Genomic DNA, 20353 nt, shown 5'->3' on the forward strand with positions numbered 1-20353 from the left:
AAATGCTTGTGTTGGACTAGAGTGTACCTGGAGGGTGAAAGGGTCGATGACCTGGCACAACTGATGAGGCTTGGCATCAAAGGAGGCAGGACGGTGGAGGAGACGACCGCTGCTGAACACCACCCAGCCGGGCTCCAACTCCTCATTTCGACAGTACACAAAACCCCTAGGCAAACACAAACACATTGCGTTCATTTCCTTATGCAACGGTGCTTTGAATACTCAAATTTTATCAGCGGGAAGGTGGACATTTTTGTGAAAGACCCAGTTGAAACACCTGGCTTTGAAGTAGTGCAAATTTTATTAAAAATACTTCATTCATTCGTCTGCCACAATTGAGTGGGGCAGCAACAAAGCATCACATGACAAGGACCAGCAAAATGACTATAGTATCAACACACTGGTTGTGTCACAGTTCTCTACACTTGTTAAAATCACATTACCATCCACAAACATTTGCATCTTGTTTGCCCAATTCAGTACTGACAATGACAAGTTAATGAGTATGTCTTGCTAGAATAGAATTGGCATGCTAGCTCAAAGCTGATATGGGTCTAGCAATCTAGTCAATTGCATGTCATTGCCACAGTTTGTGCTATTTGTGGTAAAGGTATGTTAGTGATGTTTCCATTGCATTGGAATCTAATTTCTTTATGGTTGTGGAAGTGGTTGTGTTCCAGGTATTACTCCTCAGATGGAATCAGGATAACAGAGATACTACGAGCATAAAATTAGCAAAGTTAGCACATGAGGCACATGTTTTGTTTGTTTGAAAGCAATTCTAGTGAACAAATGAACTCTGGGCATTTTGCATTCTAAACGTACTTTGTGGAAGGAAACTGCCATAGGCTTGCAAATTGGGCAATTTGCATCCACAGCATGCGTTTACAATACAGAACACACAACCCCCCTTTTGTCCCTTTCAAATCAACCTTGTCAATCAGAGACAGTCAAGATCAAAGGGGATGTGACTGTACACTGTAGATTGGGGTTTAAGGAAGTAAGGAAGTACAGGACACAAGGTGGCCCCATGGTTCCCTTGGGAGGGGTAAGGGATAAGGGATATTTTTAGTGTCACTCTCTTTCGGTCTATGTCTCTCGCTCTGAGTGCTGCAGATACAGTCAGGCAGGCAGGCAGGCAGGCAGGCAGGGGTGTCAAATTACCTCAGTGTCCCATGTAAACCAGAGCCCAGCTTGCTGAGTCCTCTCCCAAAGGAATTAGTGGTATACAGATAGAGCCCGTCTGTGGCTAGGCAGCGCCCCAGGTCTGTGTCTGCAAGACACAGGGACAGAAAAGACGTTAATAGGAAGGTATTGACAGACAGATTGGACAATGGGGATGAAAAGTAGGGGGAGGTATCACCACAGGAGTGGACAAAACCAGGAGAGAATACATGGATGTAAGGTAGAGACTTCTATTTGTTTTCCATTGACGTTCACTAAATCGACAGCAGTTACAGTCCAACATTGATTCTCAAATTGCTTTCCCGATTCACACTTTCTCTGTTGTTCTGCATTTAATGGCACAAAGAGGTGTAGTCAAGTGTGATGTGCTTATTATGAGATTAATACTTTTTTCAATATCTGTGGCAGACATAATAGGCAATCATATCATAATCCACCCAAATGAATCAGTCAAGTGAGTGTGGGGCAAACAAGATGAATAGTGAAAATAATGCAATGCTGGGGCAATGTAATCATTTTTTTTGTTTGAGCCACCCCCCAACACACACACACACACACACACACACACACACACACACACACACCAACACAGATAATTCCATGAATTGCATGAGAATTCAAAGCATAAAACTTTGCCATGCAAACTTGCCTCAGATGATCAGCACTCCTGTTCTCAGACACTTTATGCATATATGCCCTGATCAGCTTCCATAGCTCTACAAGGTCAGCTAATCGATTGCTGGAGAGAGTGAGACATCACCCTCCCATCCCCTGCTTTGTCCCCTAAACCGCTCACAGCCACCGCTCTTCTCTCCAGTTTCACCATAAGCCCTAATGTCCCCACTACGCTCCAACGAGGCCAAATGAGTCCCGTAAATGGCAATGCGCTCTCTTCCCTCCCTCTTTGTTGGGACTCCAACTGGAGGCATTCCAGACAAAGGGGAAGTATAAATAATCTAAAGGTGAATAAATTAATCATAATGGAGGGCAGTATTATGAGGGCAACTAGGACAAGCATCAGTTCCTCTCTAGAACCAATAACCCAGAAAATTAGATCATGACACATATCATCACAATCACACACAAAAACTGCACCTATTCTGACCTATTCTTCATATCTTGTGGTTAGAGACCAAAAGAACAGCATAACACACAATACCATAAATGCAACACAGCAAACATGACAGCCATCACTGAAACGTATCAGAACACTAAACATTTTCCCACTGATCAAAGCCAAATGAGGTGGATGATCACACAAAAGAGTATGAGAAGGGGTCTTACCTTTGCTCTCCGCCCCTCCAGCAGTACTATCAGGCGTGGGCAGCATGTCCTCGAAACCCCAGGACACACTGTGTTTGCCTCCCAACAGGCAGGATGGAGAGCCTGGCCCTCCTTCCAGGACCAAGAGTCTGAAGCAGGAGAGATACAGAATGGTTACACATCCAGACAATTATTTAGGAACCATCCTTCACACGTGGATACACTCACCTGTACAACACATCCGCCACAGGGAGTTGGCCCAGGTCTGTTTGTTTCTGCAGCAGGTGAACAGTGTGGATGAAGGTCTTGAGGGATCCCCTGGAAAACAGCCGGGCAGATGAGTGAGGAGGCCACAAAATTTAGGTGAAAGCTCATTGTTTAGCGTTTCTGGAAGGAAATGTAAGGGAATAATACTTGGTGGTGGCAATTGGGAGGGGCGGGGGGGCAATCTAATGTACTGGAAATTAAAATGTAATGTTTGTTGAATCTGAATAAAATGTTCTTTTCTATTGTAATGAGACCTAGAGATTTCTTCCACTGCAACTTCCTGCAGGGTGTAATGTGCAAGCTACTTACAGTATGTGAAGGAGTCATTTATTGCTTCACCTCATCCAAGACTGAACTATTAACTGAGCATACTCAAACAATTTGCTATTTGGGGAGAAGATCTATAGAAGGAGAGTTCTATTGAAGTGCCATTCTGTCATTCCCCCATGCTGCAGCTTTGGGCAACAGCCTCAACAGGGCAAAGGAAGCAAAAGGGAGGATAGATAACAAGACAACCATCATTTTATTGGTGAACCACATTACACACAGTTTACATGTGTGTGGCAACAAAGGAAATGGGTATAAAAAAAATTACACCTGCGGTACACCTCTTGTCACTGCACTAGTACACTAACCATTAAAAGCCTCATGTGTATACTGTGTAGACTAGATTTTTAAAGCACAAACATGTTACAGTGCTATTGGGAGACCCAGTGAAACACTGCCTCATACTGTATAGCTCTGTATGTTTGGTGCAGTGTTCATGTGAGTCATGTTCCACACGAGACACACAACATGAGTCAGCCTCGACTCAGAATCCCCCTTTCCACCTCAGCTCTAAAACACCTCATCAGCAAGTGATGTCAAAGCACACGACTGGCTGGTCTTTTTGCTCACTTAACCCTGTCACACAGTGAATTTACTAACCCAGCCCATCAGAAGGGGCACACAGCAGATAGCTCTTTAATTAGCTCCCAGTGTTGGTGAAAAGGCACCAGGGCTGGATGGTTCCCTACAACAAAGGGCTCTCAGCCTCTACAGAGGCCAAACAAAGAGTGGAGGGTTCTGGTTTTGACAAGTCAAGCTCAGTTGTCACCAGCAGAAGCCAGAGTTCAGGCACTGGGTTAAAAAAAAAGGATATTCTCTTCTTCTGTGAGCTAGGTGACAAACATAAAAATCATAAGGCCCCTTATGGTAGATTTGTATCTTAGTACTATTGTAATGGGTTTAGCTTCTTTTGTTATTTTGCATGTGATAAGGCAAAGGACAAGGAAAAGACTGGATATATGCAATAGGTATGACCGTGTTGGGTAGCACAGTAACCGTGATCATCGGATTACAGATTACAAAAAGAATTTATCATGCCAACAATGTGTGTAATATGATTATATCAGTAATAAACTCACAACCTGGTCAGGAGTGATCGTTTACTTTTGTTTTCTGTAATCAATTTTTTCCCCTCACAAACTATGAAAGTCAGCTGCAACATTTTTGCACAAATGTGTGAATTCAACCTTACAGTAATTGTCTGTCTGAATGAGACAGATGTAATGTACAACTCCAGGAGCCTAACCAACGTTTATCCATTTTGGAATGCATAAACGTTTATGTATTTTGCACACAACTGTTTACTGGCTTTGGATAACTAGGTCTGCAAACTTAAATATGGAATGTTCTTGGGTAGTAAGCTACCAACATTGTGTGTTCAAACAGACTGACTAGACTAGAAAACAGTCTTTTTAAAGCAAGAGCCAACAGAAGGATCCTCCTGGGAATTGCAAGGGTGGCAAAGGTGAGGGAGAGGATGAGATGATGGGAAAATCTAGAGCATTTCTCAGTTAAGTTGGTGTATTCTGCTGCTAGGTGTATGGTCTCACCTGGCACAGGCAAGTGCCACGAGGGCAGCAGCAGCGTTCTCCCTCTGCCTGTGTGCGTGGAGAATCTGCGTCTGAGCCTGCCCCTGCGCTTGGCCTGTCTGCTGGGCACCATCTTCCAGCCAGGAGCAGAGCAGCCCCTCCAGGCCGTTGAGGCAGTCAGCGGGCTCTTTGCTGAGGCTGAGTGGCTGGCAGTCCCGCAGACAGGCTAGCAGTACCTCTGCTGTGACCCCACAGAGCGCCGGGTCACTGCGAGTCTGGGACTGCAGAAGGGGGAAGACCAGCAGCAGACCTACGCGGGAGGTGAAGGGCGCCTGCTCGGGTTGCTGGAGCAGACCTTGTCGTTTGAGCAGGGCCAAGGCCTCCTCATCAGCCCCTCCGGCCCCCTCTCGCTCCTGCTGCTCCTCCAGGGCCAGCTGCCGCTGTGCCCCCCACAGCCCGCGCAGAGCGTTGAGACGGTACTCCAGCAGGCGTGCGTATGCATTGCTCTGATTCCCGCAGACAGCGCGCAGACGCTCGGCCAGCTCTACCGGGTTCTTTGTCTCAAATGTTAGGATCTGGCATGAAGGAGGAGGTGGAGGGTAGGGGAGAAGAGTGGGAGAAAAAAACAGAGGGAGACATTAACAGTAGTCATCACAGTCATAATTGGTCTGTTGCTTTGAGAAAAAAAAAAGTCAGAGATTGCAGGCAGAGATCTCTAAATGATGACGACACCCTGTAGAATGCATTCACTTCGTAATCCCCATCAAGCATTGGCCTGGTCTGGCTACATACAAATCAGATTTGCTTCGTCAGAGGGCAGATTCACTCAGATAATATGCAGCTAAATCAAATATAAGGGAGAAGCACAGCAGTGGAGTCTTTGAATTTCATTGACATAGATTTAAATGGGGTGGGGTGGGGGGTGTTCAAGTTCACCTCAGTCTGAAATTTCACCAGAGAATTATTTTTGAGAATATTTGGCTTCATCAATATTCAGCCTGAAACTGCTGCAACAGAGGGACAGAGGGATAAAAATCCTCTTCAAACTGGCATCCTTGACCAAAACTATGGGCCGGGTTAATCCATAACAACAGTCAGCATGGTCGAAGAAGGCCATTCGCTGGGTGGGTTAATAAGCAACTGACATTTTCATGCCAATGATTTATTGGTATAACGTATGTCTACAGTCTAACTACTCAGTTTCAAAACATAAGGCCTAGTGTGTACAGTTTGTTTGATTAGGAAATAATGATCAAAGATAGCAAGGCACATTGGGGCTAGCCTATCAGAAGGGAGAACAATGTGCTTCATATGCACTTAGGCAGCATTTCAGATATTGATTACACTGTGTGGCCCAAGAATCATGGACTAGAAAAAAATCCATTACACCATTTAGCAGGCCCAATCTGTATTGATTCCATTTCAGAAATGCTACTAATGTTACGGTAACACTCCTTAACTGGACGCTGGGCCTTCTCCACCTTGCTCTGCAAAAAGACTGCTGCAAGTGGATAAAAATAGTCAGCATCAGAACACCTACAGTCTAATGGCACTGAATGACCTAGCTAGTCAATTGTAAAGTTAGACACAATATTGTCACTATAAAGAGTGGGCAGGTCTTGAAGGACAAAATTACAGAGAATCACAGTATAATATCTTCCAAGACCAGACTCTTGCTAAAGGTTACAGGACATACTAACACTTACAAATATAGGAGGTGGGCACCAACAAACATGGCTATTCCATTTCTATCTCGGTTTTGCTTTTCAAAAATTAATACATCCAATTTTATCCAGTATAACTTTACTGTAATCTAACAATAATTATTTCACTTGGCTTTTTTACAACACAATCTCTGTCCATATTTGTGCTGCTCCCTCTTTCCAAAAAGCTTTAATTAATGTGACAAGCTGGTGAGTCCCACCTACATACAAGTTATCATTTATGCTAAATTTAAATCCGCACCACCTTCTTCCTTTGCCAAACTTTAGTTAGACCCTTTTTGTCTGTTAAATTTGAACAAAAAATGAATTGCATGATGAAAAACTTCCAAAAGACTGCTCTACCCTTAACAGAGAGTGAGGTTGGTGAAAACACAGGTTAGAGCGGGTGGTGGCGAATGAGAAGTGATGGTTTGATAACCAGACAGTACAGATGTTCGCCTTACAACCCATTTATCTCAACCTCCAGTTTAAGACCATGACCTGCTATCAGTGTTTAATCACTGCATAACTTCTACTTAAATGCCACTATAACAAATTAGTAGAGGTAATAACAAACTTGCCTTGTCCCAGGTGCAGTCCATTGATAGTATACCTATAGCATCACAAAACAACCATCACTTTGTACTTAATACTGAAGGCCCCAAATCCATGGTACATGTGGGAGTTCACACACAATTACAACCATGTCCAATTTGCTATTACTATTGTGTAACCTGTTATAGCTCCCCATGATAGGTACTGTTGCAATAAATACTCACAACAGGAGATATTGCCTTCCAAAGCTTAGCACAACATGAGCGCACAAAATAGCCTTCAAACTTCGATGTGAAGTTTGTGCATGCTGCCAAAATAAACAGAGGTACAGTCAGCAACATCTCGTGCATTTCTCCAAGTGAACAGTCTGGCTGTCAGTTATGATGCCTGAGCCAGCAATTCCAAGTGTTTCTTCTTGTGAACTGCTCAAACGAGAAGTGTAAGTTCAGAAGCTGTGTTGCGCGCTCCAGGTGTAGTGCTGAGCTTGTCAATGAACAAAACGACAAAATATCTCATGTTTGGAACCAGGGCAAGAAATTAGCTTTTTTTTTTAGTCTACCATCAACAATGGGTGGTCAAATTCAAAACTGACCAGTCACATTCATTATTTTACCAGTGGTTTGTTACCTCTCAGAGTGGCTGGCAGAATAGCCAGACTTATTAATCACAGCCAAATTAACAGCATTTGGGTGGTGTCTGGTGTTAATTTTCCCAGTCTATTTGTTAGTATCTAATGCTGGCCTCTAATCTCATCTGGTATTAAATGGGAGCGAGGGCAATAGCAAACTGGTGATTTATGGAACCAGCTATAACCCTGCAGTCATGTAGGATTTAGAAGCTTTACCAAACATCAGACCTCTAAATCAACCAGTCAGCTAATCTTCCAGCTGTTGTAACATGTGTAGAATCATGAGTAAAAAGTGCAGAGATATAGTCAATCAACTGTGTGCAATTTCCTTGCTTATACATGGGAATAAAATGTTTATGCTCACCAAAGTATTTCAGAATGGGCGCGCGTGCACATTTCAAATTTTGAGTACACTTTGGGGTCGCAAATTTCCATATATTTAAATGTTCTGAGCATTATGCTCTCTCAAACAGCCACCATTCCCAAGGGGGATTGTATAAAAGACGTTATGCTGGTACCACAACCAACTGTATTTGCCCAGTCGGGTGCACCACACTGTATATTATAAAAATGAAGTCAAGCAGGCAGTGTAAGTTGATGAGCACAATAGCCTTCACCCAATTGCAGCATACTCGCTGTCTGTATGAGAAACATCCCCCACCAGAAGGTGTGGAACCAGCTGTGCCCCCATGCTGACTCTCCCAATGTATTGCTATGGGCTTGACAGCTGGTCTAACACTACCATACTCCTATGTTGGAATATTAGCAGATCTATATGGATGCCTTGGCATTTTAAACTTCATTTGGCCTTGTATCACAAACAAGTGGATGAGGCTGGGTAGCAGTGTCAGTCAGTTCAAAAAAGATTTTTTTTTTTTAATTTTGCCTGTAGAACACAGATTTGAGCATGACATTTCTGTTTTTAACTTAACTCAGATCATGTTCAATTGATATTGTAAAAAAAAAAAAAAAAGGTTTAAGAGCAAGCAGAAAACTTAAGATCCCAACTGAAGTACCCAGCATTTTGCAACTTTTCAGTACCTTTTGATCTTGTACAAATAAATAGATGTGATTAACACTAACAAAGTGCTGATTTAAATACTAAAATTCAAACATAAGTTATAATTTTAATAATTTATTTTAATAATACATTTGTACATCTGAGCCAGGAGTGTGTAAGCACATCTTTTTGTTAAAAATCAATAGATGCTAAAAACGTAACGTACGTTGTATTGTTTTTCTGTATACTGTCGTACAAGCCAAAACCCTGAAATGTGAATGCTTTATTGCAGATATGAACCTCGAGGTGGATGAGAGTTTTTTAAGTTCTCCAGCCAGCAAGTTGAATACAAGAGACTCAGATGTCTGAGTTAAAATTTGACTGAATAATAAATGAAGCAATGACAATATCAATAGCTAGATATAATAGCCTAATTATAGCTAACCTAACGTAACAACATTAAGGAGCGTAAAACATGTTCATTACTGTCAGTCTGGTATTCATTATCCACCAGTAACCACCGGCTGATGAGAGAATACTGTGGCAAACTCTCTAGATTGCTTGCTATGTAACCTTAGATCATTTACATGGTAGAATCTAGCGAGGATGCAATGTACATTAACGTTGGAAGTTTCTATCGGCATCTGTGTCAAGTCTGCAGAAGCTACCGAGCATGTCACTTCCGGTTTTAAGACCAAAATAAAAGCGCTGAATAGATAAGCGCTGTAAGTCACAGTAAGCCACCTAAAAAACATCAAGTGCTCAGGATGACTTCTAGCTTGCACTTGAGTGGAATTAAGAGTGTAAGCAATGTCAAGTACGAAGCTTTGTGATATTTAATGCGAGTGAAATAACAGCTGGCTGTACAGCTATCTTTAGACAAACCCCCTCAGTCAATAACCCATCTAACTTAGACTATACAGGCCGCATATTGTAATCTCTACCATAAAACATATCTGACATTGCTTACCGTATATGTGTTTACATATATGTGTCAAGTGGATTTTGCAGCTACCGAAATGCTACGATACCTGTATCACTTGTAGTTATTAAAAATCTGTGGATTCATATATGTTACTACAGAGAATATTGGTCTCCACTATGTTTTGATACAATTGCTAAACAACATCTGTAGAGTCAAATAATGTGTCCGATTTAGTGCAGACTTGGCATTTTCTGGGGGTTGGCTCAACTTGGCTGCATACAAAAAGCTGCTGGATTGGCAATATTACCTATAAATGTTGGAGCTGTGTAATTTGATACCTGAGGTACAATGTACCACCTTTATGCAGCTTGTTTAGTTACATTTGAATAGAACAATCTATGGATAGTCCAATTAAGTATTTCACTAATAACACCAATCAAATGTACTTGCAAATATTATAAGAAAAACATTTTGTTACCAAAACACTGACTTGACACTGTCATTCATTTTTTAATCAACATTCTTGACGTGAAATAGTTGTTTACGTTCTGTTGAACTTTTATTTTGAAATACCATGACCGGAAATGTATGGACAATTGTTGCTAACTTGACAATGGTTCAATAAGCAGGTTGGAACTAGCAAACGTTAGCACTAACCCGTTATCATTGACTGAGGGCGTTGAAAATGAAACATATTTACATTAACAGAACAATAAAGAACCCAGCCATCGTACTGTCTAATGTGTGTGTGTATGTATGTTATGTCTTTCACCCACCTCTTGCTCAGTGTCTCCCTGCTCTGACACTCCAATTTCACTGGGCAATTCAGCCAGATCTGTGACCCGAATAAGTCCATCGTGAAGGAAAATCGTCTCCTCCTTCACCGAGAGCCACTGGGACGAATCCACAGCACCGGAGCCCATCGCTCTCTCCTCCGACAATGATGCCAAAGGGGTCGAACATTAAAAATTCAGTGACTGAAAATGACAGAAACGCCCTAGCTAGCCTGCTAGCTAGCTACAATAACATATCGTCGCCGTCCACTTTAATGTTGATGTTTGAAAAGGTAGAACGTATTGCTATCGACAATCGCTGGTTGCCAGCTAACCGACTACAGCCAGGCAGTGGACAGGGCAGGTCCTCTTCATATACAGGTGCTCATGTCGTACTAATAGCGGCTGCTAGCTGGGTGGCTGGCTTGGTTAGCTAGTAGCGTAGCCAGCTAACGGTAGCTAACGCGTACGGTATCGTTACCGCTTACCGACCAGAGTGGGCGTGACACTCGTAATAAATCCGTTATTACACTGCACCTTTAAAAATGACTGCTTTTCCTAGATGAAGACGGTACCTGAACCAAGCTCCCTTCAAGTAAAAAAACGAGGAGCAGACAGCTCCGTAAACGGCCCAACCTCTGTGTCAGCGGTTGGATAAGATACTGAGAACCTCCCAGCTGTCAGTACGACGCCATGTTTCCAAGGCCAACTAGCTGTTCCCAGCATGCACCGCGGGCCAGAATAAGCTGTCAAAAATTCATGAGTTGATATCGGTGCTAAACCTTTAAACAGCTAACAGAACAATGACCAACTCATTAATAGTAAAACAAATGGGGTAATTCTAATGCCCGGAGAAGTAACAGTCATGTATCGTCATTTCCTATTTTAAGGTAATGTAGTCCGGTAATATTTGATTCAAAACTTTCCATTCAGGATTTAGATTAGTAGCAGACTGGCTGTTTTGGAAAGCAGTACAAAGTCTCTAATCATCCTCATTGAATAGATTTGCAATGCAGATACTAGGGCGCCACCCTGTGAACATTTGTGGAATTGCCCTTGACACAATGTAATTCCAAATCAATTCATTAACTCAAACAGAAGTGAAAAATAAATGACTTTATTGCGTTTTCAGTGTATAAATTAATAATGTGTGGCCTTACATTACAGGTCTGTATAAATATATTAAATATGTGTCCAGGGCATACTCACAAAAAATATATCAATCAAAAGAGGGGGTTTGGTTGTATTCAGTCCTCACTAATTTTCCAAACCTAATTTCCATCATCATAGAGATACAGAAAATGTTTGCTTAATGTACATTACAGCTCAGTCTATAATCATGTGAGCGGTGGAGTAAGATCAGCCTCTCTTCCCAGGCTCAACAATCCTCAGGCATCGCTTGTATAGATGAACAGGAATCCCTCTTTTTCCTGATTTCTGTACTCCAGCAGTGTCTTTTTCCTCTATCTTCTTAAGTGCCTGAAGTAGGTCAGAGGCTTTAGAGAAGCCAGCAGCACAGCTAGAAAAGAATTGTACAAAAATATCAATGACGGGACCCAACATCATAATCTGTCACACAGGCAAAGTGAGAAACACATTAGACAGGAGACTGGCACAGCTGCCATCAAACGTTGTCAGAGATTAACATAAATGAGAGTATCAGAGCTTAAAACCTTTTTCTGTTACGGCATTTTTTCTCTTTTGGTAGTTTAAAGCAGTAGTGAGAGACAAAATCCATCAGGAGAGAGCGGAGAACAGTGGGAATCTTGGAGTGTTCAATCTGACCAGCCAACCTGGAAAGTTGACAAGCAGACAAGCAGGGCTTATTTACAACGTCATGGAGAGAAACACACTGAGAAGCAAGGCAAATAAAAAGTAAGAGATGAAAAGATTCAATGTATGTGTGTGTGTGTGAGAGAGAGAGAGAGAGACAGAGAGAGAGAGCGAGAGCATAAAGCAATCACCAAGAGAGCTATTCATTGCTGCTGCCAGTAAGAACAGGCGAGCCTATTCTGACCTTTCTCACTCCACATTACGTAGGTAGGACTGATAGGCTCACCATGCCTGTGCTTACATTCATGAGTGCAGCGTACATAAAAACCAAGTGTTGTGCTATTGTGTTACCGGCTGGTGCAACCACAATGGTAGACGGTCTTTGACTCCATGTTCTGCAGCTCGTACTTCTTCTCCAAAGGAGGGATTTTGTATTTACATTCATCCAAATGCTTGAGGCTTCCACACAGGAGCTGATTGTCTGCAGCACAAAAAATAAACACAGATGATCTCACAAGTTACCCAGGTACCCACACTTCTTTATATAGCCAAACAACTCGTCACTTTCTTTACAATTTCCATTTCAAGTTGTTATTCAAAACAAAAGTCTCATTTTCATTTATTGGACTCAGAACACAGGCAGCTCTTTCAGAGGACTATGATCAGTGTTGAATTTTTTTTTTTTTTGTCTAAACTAAATAAAAATGACCTGCCAAGAACAATATTTGTCAAATCTATTATACAATTTTCATAGTAAAATGCCCTACCTGTTTTCAATGCTGTTTCAGATAGAATCAGGTAATGTGTTAATTTAAAACTTGCTCACTCACTTATACAGCAGATCAAGTTTGTAATTCATTCATGCAAGAGAGCATTTTGAGGCATTCAAATGTTATCATGTTATAATGTGTGTAATGTTATAGAAAGATACCGGCCAGTATTCCGGGTGTTAATTTCTACTACTGAAGGCATCAGTGCTTCTTGCATTACATGATGTCCCTCAGTGCCTGTTGACTCGTTGCTATCCCTGGTGTCACCATATTCGCTTGTAGAACGTGGCGTGGTAAGCAAAGGGGTGGAGTACGGCATGTGGGGCCCCTTCTGCTACCATGCAAAAGGGGCCCCACATGCCGTCTTCCACCCCTTCCAAGGAGTCATACTATTGGCCAGGGCAAGTTGGGGTTACGCTGCCCTTGGGTCACTGTTACAGTAGCTGCAGGTGCTGTCCTGTCACACTGTGTAATGCCTTGGTTTGGTTCAGGCTTGTTACTGCATAGACTAGTTGCTTCAGGTTTTAGTACTACCTGTTATCATGGGCTCCTGGCTTGTTTTATCCCAAAGTACATAGGTATTTCTCTGCCTTGAGACTCACCATCCTGATGAAGGGGGACAGCTGTTTGTGGTGGGAGTCCTGTCTCTAGTTTTACTTTGATGGGTGTTGTAGAAGGAGCTGTATTCCACAGTCTTGTTGCAGTCTTCCCTTTGGGTGATGCTGATGTCTTACTGGGCCGTTGAGTCTGAGCTGCTGTCCCTTGGCTTGGTAATACAGCTGTAGATGTTGAGGGTATAATAGTTGTCGTCAGAGATGGTTTTTTTTCCAGACAAGTTTTACGACGAGGCTGAAAGGTATCGCCCCTCACAGGCATCCTGGGTCCACAACGGCGACTTTTCTTCTGAACTTTTTTGTGAGTTTTGGTGGTTACTGTGGTCGCCGGTGTGATGGTTGTTGGTAGATGAAGCGCAGCTCTCTGTGTTACAGTTGGGGTGCTTTGTGTTGTGGATGCTGTTTTCGGATATGACTTTGTGGTCACCTGTGATGGAACCTGGCTTTTGTGTGTGGGATAAGCTGTCAGCTGCTTTCCGAGGCCCTTCTTTTTCCCCCATTTCTTCTTATTTGATATGGAAGTGTTGGTTTTAGAAGCATTTGTCATCTTCTGTATCAGGGCTGCAGTTGTCAGTGTTGAAGGATTGGTACTGTGTGCCATCGATACTGGGGGCATTTGGGTGGATAACGTTGTAGATGTTTTCCTGCTTCTGTTGCATCCTTTCCCCTTCTTCTTTTTGCGGTGGAAAGTATCTCCTCTGGGTGGGTCTCTGGAGGTGCATCTGTGTTCGCCTTTGGGCGACTTTCTGTTTGGATTGGTCGGCGGTCTTTCCATTACATGGTGCCCCTCAATACTTGTTGACTCGTTGCTATCCCTGGTGTCACCATATTTGCTTGTAACGCGGGTAGTGTTGTAAGAGAGGGGGTTTTGGAAGATGGCATACGGGGCCTCTTTGGCTACTTTGCACCTACAGAGAGTAAACATGAAAGTTAGAACCCAGCCACGCCAAGAGAAAACCTCTTTCATAAACTCCATTCTGTATTTTTTATATTTCTGACTTGCAAATGTTGACCATGTTCCTTGCATATTTATCTATTCAGAAAAGGTAAACTTGTTATTGCTATTTTGGGTCACAGGTTCTGTCATTTCAGGGCTGTAATTAGCATTTTCCTTGCAAGGTAATTATAGTAACACACTGCAAATTCAAGAAGCACAAAAAAAACATTAATTATAGTTCACCGGAAAAGGGTATTTCCAAATATTCTCAGAATGTTTGATTTTTTTTTTACCTCTTTACTTCTAATTTGGGTTTGTCAACGTAATACCAGGGTTGCTGGAAACAAATTAACCATTAATCCGTTCTTGTTTGTAAGGAAGATTGTTGGTAATCTGATAGACAAAGTTGTGGAAACAGAGTGGGGGTGTGGCACTATGCCCTCGGGTATTATGTGGAGGTTGGCAGAGTGTCAGGCATGTCATTACAAGACAAGCTGCTCAGTTGAACTTTAGAGGTGCAGTTGCTGCTCCAATTTCCCATATTATCTGTACAGTATGTCACTGAACAACGGAGTGTCCTGTTTTACTGAGCAGTTATTGTGTCCCACTTACGCACTCTAACAATATGCAGCAAAGCTCTGAGCATGAATATCAATATGTCCCTTACATTCCCCACCAGTACATCTCGGTGCATCGCCTCTGCTGTATGAGCTCAAAGCACGGCACCCTCAGGATATTAAAGAAGCTGTAGCCCACCATATTGGAGATGGTGTCATTCACACCAAGAAGGCACTGTTGAAACCTGGTGATGGGCATAGAGAGACAAAGCCATTAAGAACTTAACTGCATGCAATGTAACGCAATTTCAATAACAATAGGAATATAGCGATAAACAAAAGTAGAAGTCAGACTAGCCCAACTTTAACACTTATGGAGGGTAAACATTGCGGGATGTTGCCTCATTTCATGCACACTTTCTGGGTAATCCAAACAGCTTGTAATGATAGATAACCTTTACAGCATTAGCTGCGAGGGATAATCCTCGAAATGTCTGTTACTTATGGATGAAGAAGAGGAATTAGAGGTGAAATGTATTACACATGCACCTGTCTGCGTTCTGTGCCAAGTGAGACGAAAACTGGCATCCCTCCTGAGTCTCTGCGGGTTTAAATAATGGATACTGAAAGAGGCACGAAATGCTCTCTCAGCCGGCAAACGCAATAATGATGAGTGACATGTTCACTCTACGTGCAAATGTATGAACTATAAAGGATTCAGCACATTGTTGAGTCAATAACTATATATGTAGTGTAATACTGCAATCAGTCAATTGCACTGTATTTATTACTTACAGATCAAAAGCATTATTACATGCCCCCAGGTCCTCCTAGTTAAATCTGTTTATATCCACTGGCATAGTGACAAAATGATCTAATACAAATATTCCTCAGATGACAACACTCCGAAGTACAAAGGCATGCAATGTATAAATGGCGTTTACCACCACACCCTTGAGGAATTCAATCAGCATGAGAAAAATCAGTCTTCACACAGGTCTACCCTTACTGGACTGTATGCCCATGCTAGTCAGAGAAGTGTGTGTGGGGGGGGGGGGGGGACAGGGCTGAGGGGCAGAGGGGGACATGAGTTACTGAGGTCTGCGGTGCATGCTGAGACTCACCTTTGGTCACAGTCACAGTGTGAGACAGTGAAGAAGTTGGGGTTGAAGACTCCATAATCCACCGTGAAGGCAGGGATGATATGCACACAGTGGTCATGCTCCCGGCAGCATCGATCTGCACTCTCAAACATTCCTGTGCAGGAGAACAAGAAGTGGATTGGTGGTCGAGTAAATCTCCACATCATTTAAACATATTGAATGACACTTTGCATGTGAGCGAGTCATCAAGCAGAGATGACGTAGTCCAGATAAATAGCCAACCTGATTTAAAATCTAGAAGTTGTTGACCTCAAAGGAATATGGTTATTTCGTTTGAAAATCAAACATGTATGGGTTGTAAAACAGAATTTAATTCATAAAATATACCAAGCACATTATTTTGGTATGGATATTATTTAAAAATGTCCATCAGACTTTGTCATTACTTTACTCCTGATGTGTGCTACCTCTAAAGCTCTCCACTCCTCATGTGTTATGTTCTTGATGTATTTTGTGCCATAGCCTAATCTCACCCTAGTGCTCCTGCTCATGGTAATCGGCTATAGGCTACAATGCCCCTTTACATTGTCCCAGGAAACCTTGTCTTCATAGATATGCGTTCAACATCCAAATTTAGCGCACAGGTTCAGTTCAGGAAAAAATACATTCAGTAAGTGCGCGTCTCTAAGTCATAACTTTAATTCAATTCAATTCAGTTAAACTCTATCGTCATTCAACATTACAGAAGTGCAAAGAAAAACGAATAGGCTTTAATTGGCATCACGGCGCATCCCTTCATGAAAATTCACTATAATAGGCTATAGGCTACTATTCTTACTAGTGACTTCTGTGGCACTCTATAGTGAGTTTATAGTGACCTTTACCTACATGATATTTTTTTTAATCTCTTATATGGCATCACTATAATAGCCTAATTCTAAAATAGGCGTATGCTTATGGATTTATAGCGTGTCTGCGGAATTCTATAGTTAATTTGTAATGACCTAGTTTATGGTAGCCTATTTTTTTTTTTTTTATCTTGGTAGGCTATCACTGTAAATTTACTCTATAATTTTTATAGCCTATAATATGCCTAAAGGGACTTGTAGTGTGTCTGTTGTACTCAATAGAGTTTATACTTTTTATCTCCTATGGTATTACTACTAGGATTGTCTGTGCTCATAATTTAAACACAACAATATGAACTTGAATTTGAAGAAGCGACTCCACCATCCTCACCTAACTGTTCGTATCCGGTGGCTCTGCTTCCAGTGCCGCACCACAGCGTCCCTGGGAATATCCAGGCGCGTTTCCTCCGGACTTTCCCCTCACTTCCATCTCTCTTGGTGCGCTTGGTAAACTGCGGCGCAGCGGTGGAGTCCGGGGCGCAGGCGGCACCCGGAGCCAGCAACATACTGATATTGAAGCGCTGGCTGATTTCCTGACCCTCAGTGCCGCTTCTGCTGCAGAGAGAGCGGTAGCTTTCCGTGACGAGCGGGTCGGTATTTACTTCGCATCTTACAAGTCGCATATCTTTGGACCACAGGGTCAGGTACAAGGAGCGCGTACCGGCTGTCTCCTCCCGCAGAAACATGAGGCGCGTCTGTCCCTCCCCGGCAGGACCAGCTCTGTGGCAGAAGTGACCTGACACGATCACATCTTGTGTATTTGACAAAATGAGCGATGATAAGGCAAGAAGAACATACAGTAGATATCGGCTTTGCATCTCAAAGCAGAACGGGCGAATAATCCTGTTTAGGTGTCAAATTATTGTCAGAATGGAGTAAAATTTCCACATTAATTGCAGCATAAATGTCTTTGTAATTGGTCGACGTGCACCGGCCGGCTTTAAGGCGTTTCACTCTGTCAGAGGCATGCATGCCAAACAGAGTACCCGGTTCACCCGCTTGTAGATGATGCTTTCTCATAGGCCTGCAGTTGAAGAGGCTCCTCAGAAATATGACACTCTCTTCACCTGGCCTTGTATACGTGTGTGTGTGTGTGTGTGTGTGTGTGTGTGTGTGTCCTGACTCAAGCAGTGTTTATACTTGCATGAGCTGCATTTTGCCATGGAATTTGAAGGAGGCAACTACCTACTAAGCTATACAAACTCATCAGGTCTTGTTGTGCTCGATGCCCTTATGTAGCCTAAACTCCTGATGAAAATCAGCAATTTCCTGTTTCATGTAACCATAATCCCAAAAATGTACAAGGCTTAAGCACCCTAATATTTTTACAATAAGAGAAACGTTGAATATATTGAGAAATGTGGTATTTATTGGGGGCTGGCTCCTTCTCAACATGTTTTGCATAATACCCACTAGATTGAATGCAGAAACATGTCTCCACTTGGCCAGGGAAAAGCATGCTCACATGAAATGTTTTGGGAGGCAAATAAATATTACTTTACTTGGAGCCTCAGGGAAACGGGTATAGGTATTTTGTCTTTAACTCAGTCCAGATTAAGGACACAATGTGAACATGCACTGACAATATAGGGTCCTAAACTTTAGAACAACTGCCAGCATTGTGTTTTCTTTCTGGCAATTTGATGATGCACAATACATTTTCTGAACTGAGTGGGCCTTTTCCAACCAGCATTATCAGTCGTCCCTAAAGAGTTGCTGTATGTGTCCAATAATGTACCTTTGTATCCAGTATAACTCTATAGGTTGTAGGATATCATTACTATTATTACTATTATTATTTTAATACCGCTGAGCAGCAGTGTCAATCAGGAGTGCTAATCAAATATAGCTGCTGCCCCTTCTTCCTCTTCTTCATTTTTTCTTCTTCTTCTCATTATTATTATTATAAAAGCAAACAAATCTGTTAAATCCTTCAACACTGCACATCACAAGCATAAAAACATATGCACATGCTTAGGTTTGTCACTTTTCATTCATTTTTATTGATCTGTGTGTAAACTCTTTGCAAAATCTTTACATGCAAAGTTATTTGCAAACATACATATTTCCAGTGCATGCACTATCTATTTACAAATACAGAGATAGAACCAGGAAACATTCCACTGAACTGGCAGAATCAAGTAGAAGACAGCTAGATGTTTAGCTCAGGGAGAAGCCTGCTGACAAAAAAACATAAAGAGTGAACATAGTATGTGTTGACCATCACACGATGATCCACTGTGACTGAAGTAGCATTACTTGGGACAGTGTATGATGCTACTGTGAGGTGTGAATCACTGCCACAGGGGGGCAGAGTGGCTGTTCAGAGAGAGAAGACACCGGAGAGAACTTGATGTTTATATACAGAATGTCTCACTCCAAGAATGAGATTAATCTCAATGTATGCTACTTCTAGAGTTGGATAAATTCTTTTCGTTGATGTGCTCAGTTGGTATCACATTATCAATCAGTCCTGTGGATGCTATCAGACCAGTTTATTCAGATAACACCATTTCAATTAAGCTGTCTCAACCATATCAATAAGCATCCTGATAGTCATGCAGCATAGATGCAATTGTGTTATTATGGCCTTCTGTATATAAAGTATTAATAGGAATGTTATGGGGAAGTGTAAACATTAATTGAATTACAATAGCGTTAATTTCTTAAAAAGTATATGTATATATCTTGAACCACAAGACATTTCATGCATAGGTTTTTTTGTTTTTGTCTTTTTGTTTTTTGACATTGGAGTAACTTGCAAACAGCTGTATAAATTGAGGTCATTCCATTGTGTAAGGTGTGCTTTCCTTGGGTCGCTGTGATTAGTGAACAGCCACACACTAAAGCCTCGAATGATTGGGGTGTGGCAGGATGGAAAGGGCCCCGCTCTGTGGAAAGGGTGCGTTGGGGTAAAAGCGGGCCATGACTGCTCCAGGCACACAAGAGTCACGATCACAGTGCATGCAGGTAAAGCTGCACATACTTATGACTTAACCTGTTCCACCTTCTCTTCCTATTAAGCGGAGCAGACTGATTTGTAAGAGTAAGAAACCTGACCATGTGCATTCAGTATAAAAACTGCAGTAGAAAACCTCTGAGCTGTCAGAGCGAACCACGTGCTTCAGAAGAGTAGAGCTGGCAGAAAGAATTCCTTCTTCCTGCCAGTTCTCACCGCAACTAATAAATGAAAACTGAAAAATAAACATTTCTGTTCACTGTTCAGTTACTCAAATCACATGGTTAACATTTCCCACAAACTCAAAAGTCACAGCTTGAATAATCAGACATAAAAATTCATAATATTCAACTAGGTGTGCTATAATTTTAAGACACACATTAACAGCAACTGATGAAAGATTCATCTAGCGCATGGTCCATTGATTTATGAATCATGTATAGACCAGATTTCTGTAATTTCTATCCTAACCTGAGCAATGTATCAATATGTAAACATTTCTTCATGATAATATATGTCCATGACATCGGGCACAGTTGAAATATTTGAAGGTGCAGCTGCGTGTTCACTGTTTTCT

General features: G+C 42.0%; 2 protein-coding genes across 3 annotated transcripts in view; both read right to left on the minus strand.

Annotated features, from left to right (window-relative positions):
- The window catches only part of hectd4 (HECT domain E3 ubiquitin protein ligase 4), a 42415-nt gene extending 32107 nt beyond the window's left edge, over window positions 1-10308 (minus strand). Inside the window, exons 1-6 of the mRNA XM_071923901.2 lie at window positions 10159-10308; window positions 4593-5146; window positions 2677-2766; window positions 2470-2597; window positions 1165-1273; window positions 28-166 (exon numbers count right to left, since the gene is read on the minus strand). Of these exons, the coding sequence (XP_071780002.1) occupies window positions 28-166; window positions 1165-1273; window positions 2470-2597; window positions 2677-2766; window positions 4593-5146; window positions 10159-10305 (1167 nt within the window). The 5' untranslated portion in view covers window positions 10306-10308. The remainder of the gene's footprint in view (window positions 1-27; window positions 167-1164; window positions 1274-2469; window positions 2598-2676; window positions 2767-4592; window positions 5147-10158) is intronic.
- A 966-nt stretch (window positions 10309-11274) lies between these two features.
- Window positions 11275-17761, minus strand: LOC139931086 (uncharacterized). Of its 2 annotated transcripts, XM_071924491.2 has the most exons (7): window positions 17149-17761; window positions 15931-16063; window positions 14917-15051; window positions 13301-14220; window positions 12280-12409; window positions 11829-11948; window positions 11275-11674 (listed from the first exon to the last, which is right to left on the minus strand). In XM_071924491.2, the coding sequence occupies exons 1-7, from the start codon at window positions 17633-17635 to the stop codon at window positions 11515-11517; spliced, it is 2085 nt and encodes a 694-aa protein (XP_071780592.2). In that variant the 5' UTR covers window positions 17636-17761; the 3' UTR covers window positions 11275-11514. The 2 variants fall into 2 exon arrangements, 1 of the variants encoding a protein (XP_071780592.2); XR_011785502.2 differs by lacking the exon at window positions 12280-12409 and having other exon boundaries at window positions 11543-11674.
- Between the last annotated feature and the right edge of the window lie 2592 nt (window positions 17762-20353).

Source organism: Centroberyx gerrardi, chromosome 8 (assembly GCF_048128805.1).
Source record: "Centroberyx gerrardi isolate f3 chromosome 8, fCenGer3.hap1.cur.20231027, whole genome shotgun sequence".
Taxonomy (NCBI): domain Eukaryota; kingdom Metazoa; phylum Chordata; class Actinopteri; order Beryciformes; family Berycidae; genus Centroberyx; species Centroberyx gerrardi.

Bases quoted from the DNA above. Each gene is read 5' to 3' on its own strand.
- LOC139931086 (XM_071924491.2), bottom strand. From the start codon at position 17,635: ATGCAAAGCCGATATCTACTGTATGTTCTTCTTGCCTTATCATCGCTC. The intron at 15,052-15,930 runs GTGAGTCTCAGC...GCCCATCACCAG, and splicing joins CACTGTGACTGTGACCAAAG to GTTTCAACAGTGCCTTCTTG. The intron at 11,675-11,828 runs GTTTTAAGCTCT...ATTCTTTTCTAG, and splicing joins AAATGCCGTAACAGAAAAAG to CTGTGCTGCTGGCTTCTCTA.